This window comes from Contarinia nasturtii, unplaced genomic scaffold (genome assembly GCF_009176525.2).
Source record: "Contarinia nasturtii isolate CC-2019 unplaced genomic scaffold, AAFC_CNas_1.1 Cnas_scaffold_6526, whole genome shotgun sequence".
Classification (NCBI taxonomy): Eukaryota; Metazoa; Arthropoda; class Insecta; order Diptera; family Cecidomyiidae; genus Contarinia; species Contarinia nasturtii.
The window spans coordinates 1-3448 of record NW_022203780.1 but is presented as its reverse complement, the minus strand read 5'-3'; the positions used below and the strand labels follow the sequence as shown (position 1 = coordinate 3448).

Genomic DNA, 3448 nt, shown 5'->3' with positions numbered 1-3448 from the left:
CGTGGGGTTTCATCTTCGGAGTCGGCGCTTTTCGATGCAATTTTCTTAGCAATCGTTTTATACTCATCAAATGTGAATAATTGCTCATACGCCATCCATTGTACTGTGAATTCCTGTAACGTCATTGAAGCAAATTGAATTTTGTCGAATGCATCTCCCAAATACTTCTGAATAATTCCCTTTGTCAGTTCATCTTGGTGGCTCGCCGATTTCACCTTCAAACAATTCACTTTCTGAAGAAAACAGTCAACGTCTTGTTTCACAAAGAATTATTGTTGGGATTTTGACATTTTGTCATAATTAGTTTGATCAGAGGTCGCAAACAGTTCATAAGTAAAAATGTAAATGAAACTAGGGTTGAACATGTGCTACCCTCTAGTATCCACAGTTTGAAGCACGTCCAGGAAAAAACCATGGAGAAATATGCGTTATGCCGAATTTGGAAGCAAAATTCGAATCAAATACACCATTTACAGCAAAAGTACATGAATATAAGACAAAAAACACAAAAAATGCATACTTTTTGAGTTATATTATATTTTTGATTTTATTTTATTTTCATTTTGATTACAAATAATGAATAGTTTCGAAAAATATTGTAGAAAAAGTCAACTTGTGTACATTTTTAAAAGTATTTCATAAAAAAATGTATTCAAATGTGATTGAATGCGATTTTGTAAATTAATCCCCTTGCAGCACGATCATAATCATTAGTAGAGTCTCTGGGAAATTGAACGATGATATCCGAATCCATCTTCACTTCCGATTTCATCAACAAACCGGTGCAAGCGTTCTTGGGTGGTGACATTTCCATATGAATCGCATACATAACTCCAGGTTTAACGAGTATAGGGTTATCCAAACACACTTTTGTTGATTCTTCTGTTTGCATGTTAACATGTTGGGTAATGACAATGCTTTCTTCATCACCAAGCTTCGAAATTTCAACAATTGCCACTTTGGCTGGTATTTTTTCTTTCACATCAACATAAATCCCTTTAACAAACATCGATAGTTTATCGCACTGGAATCCACGCAGGAAAAATGGTTTATTGACCGTGAATTTCGTTGTTTCCTTACTTTTGATGAAGTATGGAGAATTCGAATATTTAAATGATACAAGTCGATTGCAGAGTAAAATTTTAAACTTGGGTTTGAATTGTTTTCTTTGAATTTCCATCTCGGATTTTGAGGTGGTACTTTTTGATACCAATTTCTTGATAATCTTTCTATATTCACCAAATGAGAATAGTTCTTCGTACGATGGATCGAATGATGTGAACTCCTGTAGTGTCATTGTTGCAAAACGAATTTTGTAGAATGAATCGCCTAGATACTGTTGAACAATTTCCTTGGTCAATTCGTCTTGGTGGCTCACCGATTTCAACCATGCCATACATGCTTCAAACACCACCAACTCTGGACAAGACAGTGAATCCAGCTGCAAAATGTTGGTCATTGTCACTTGGCTACACTTGAGGAAACTATCCGATGAAAATACTGCCTTCGTGTCGATGGCGATCATTGTTTCGCAATATTTTTTCAAAAATTCTTGATTGTAAAGAATGGCGAGATCATAGCCCCAACATACATTGTCGATGGATAGCAAAAGTGTCATGAATTCTTCACAAATACGCAAACATTCTTGTACATTGTACTTGTCTGCGAGATACATGACTTTGGCCACATTTTCTTTCGTCAACTTTGCTCGGCTCAAGTAGAAGAACTGAAGAAATTCCTTGAATTCGTCCATCGATGCGTCCACAATTTTGACCGAGTCTTGCACTTTCCATGAATCTTTGAACATGGAGAGAAAGACATCACTGATCGTGCCCAAGAAACTTTTATGAGTTGGAATTCGGTCGCATGGACCATCGGCTGACTCAAACTCGAAATGGAAGTCTGCCCATTTTTCGCTCAAATACAACTCTTCGCCAATCGTTTGAATGCCTTTAATTTCGTAATCGTTCGATACTTGATTGGTGACTGACATGACTGCGGTTGAATTTAATTTCGAAGTCCAATGTAAATGATTTAAGCTTACTTATTTGTGAATTTAAAGACCTTATAATGTTTGGTTTTATTTTCTTTGATAATTTTATGTTTTGAAAATTTGAAAAGCTTTATTATGAAATCAAACACCGCTAACATTCAATTTGAAAGATTCAACGAAAAATTGTTGAATAAAAATGCTTTAGAACTTAAACAAGTGTTAAACTGATGAACTGGTTGATCGCACTGTTAGTATAAAACTAAACTTTTCTTTGCTGAAGGTGAAACATGAAACAAACATTTGACACTGTCGAAATGAGTTTTCCTAATGATCGATGTTTTCTAAATATTGGATGATCTATGACAGAATTCAAGCTTGTACGTGTGTATGTGTGGTTGTTTATTTGGACTTATTTTACAGAAGGGAGGAGAAATGAAATACTATTTGCGAAATGAAAACGTAAAATATCAATGTGTGAGTAATGTTCTAAAATGACCACAGTCAAACGTCAGTTTTTGTTTTGGTTTTTTCTGGTTTTTTCTATTCTGTATGATTTCCTTTCGATTCAAAAATTAATGAATTTTTACTTTTTCAATATGTACTCCATATAGTTTCATTTGTATCCAATACAAAAATCATCGGTCGGATAATTACCGAATTTGCACGATTCTTTTATGCTGATAATTTAGTACTTTAAAATACATCCTTAAGTACCTCTAGGTGATTAACTATAGTGAATTACTTTCGTATGCTTTGGTACGATAAACTACTTACCTCTGTGAGCTTCGAGCGGTTGAACTAAAAGAACAACTGTCAGAATTCGAACAATGGTCCTTTGTGAATCTGTTATGGTCGCTAAATAAATACATCAAATGTGTATCAGCTGTAGGAGTGTAAACATCGAAAGTTAGTGAATTTGAAAAAAAAAAACATTCATAAGTTTTAATAAAGAGTTTAAAAGCATTCAATCCAATCTGTACTCATCAACACCATAAGAAAATCAAATTTAAAAATTAAAAATAGCTGACTGTTAATAATTATAACCTCAAATTCAACTGTTCACTGGCTGCTATCAATTGAAAGTAAGATAACAATTTTTTAGTGGGTATTTGTCGTAAATCAATATCATCCTTTACATATTCGTTGTTTTCCATTTTGTTTCAGAACCACGACTGTAAACTTTTACATTGCTATAATTTATATTCAATCTCGAAGACAAATTCAACCGCAGTCATGTCAGACACCAACCATGTATCAAACCATTACGAAATTAAAGGCATCCAAACGATTGGCGAAGAGTTGTACTTGAAAGAAAAATGGGCTGACTTCCATTTTGAGTTTGAGTCAGCCGATGGTCCATGCGACCGAATTCCAACGCATAAAAGTTTCTTGAGCACGATCAGTGATATTTTTAAAACCATGTTCAATGACACATGGAGAGAGCAAGACTCGGTC

The 3448-nt window shown here is 34.4% G+C and overlaps 1 protein-coding gene across 1 annotated transcript; it reads right to left on the bottom strand.

The window, feature by feature from the left end:
* Window positions 1-652: 652 nt before the first annotated feature.
* On the bottom strand, window positions 653-1993 carry LOC116351878. Its single transcript, XM_031784024.1, has one exon. The coding sequence runs from the start codon at window positions 1991-1993 to the stop codon at window positions 653-655; it is 1341 nt and encodes a 446-aa protein (XP_031639884.1).
* Between the last annotated feature and the right edge of the window lie 1455 nt (window positions 1994-3448).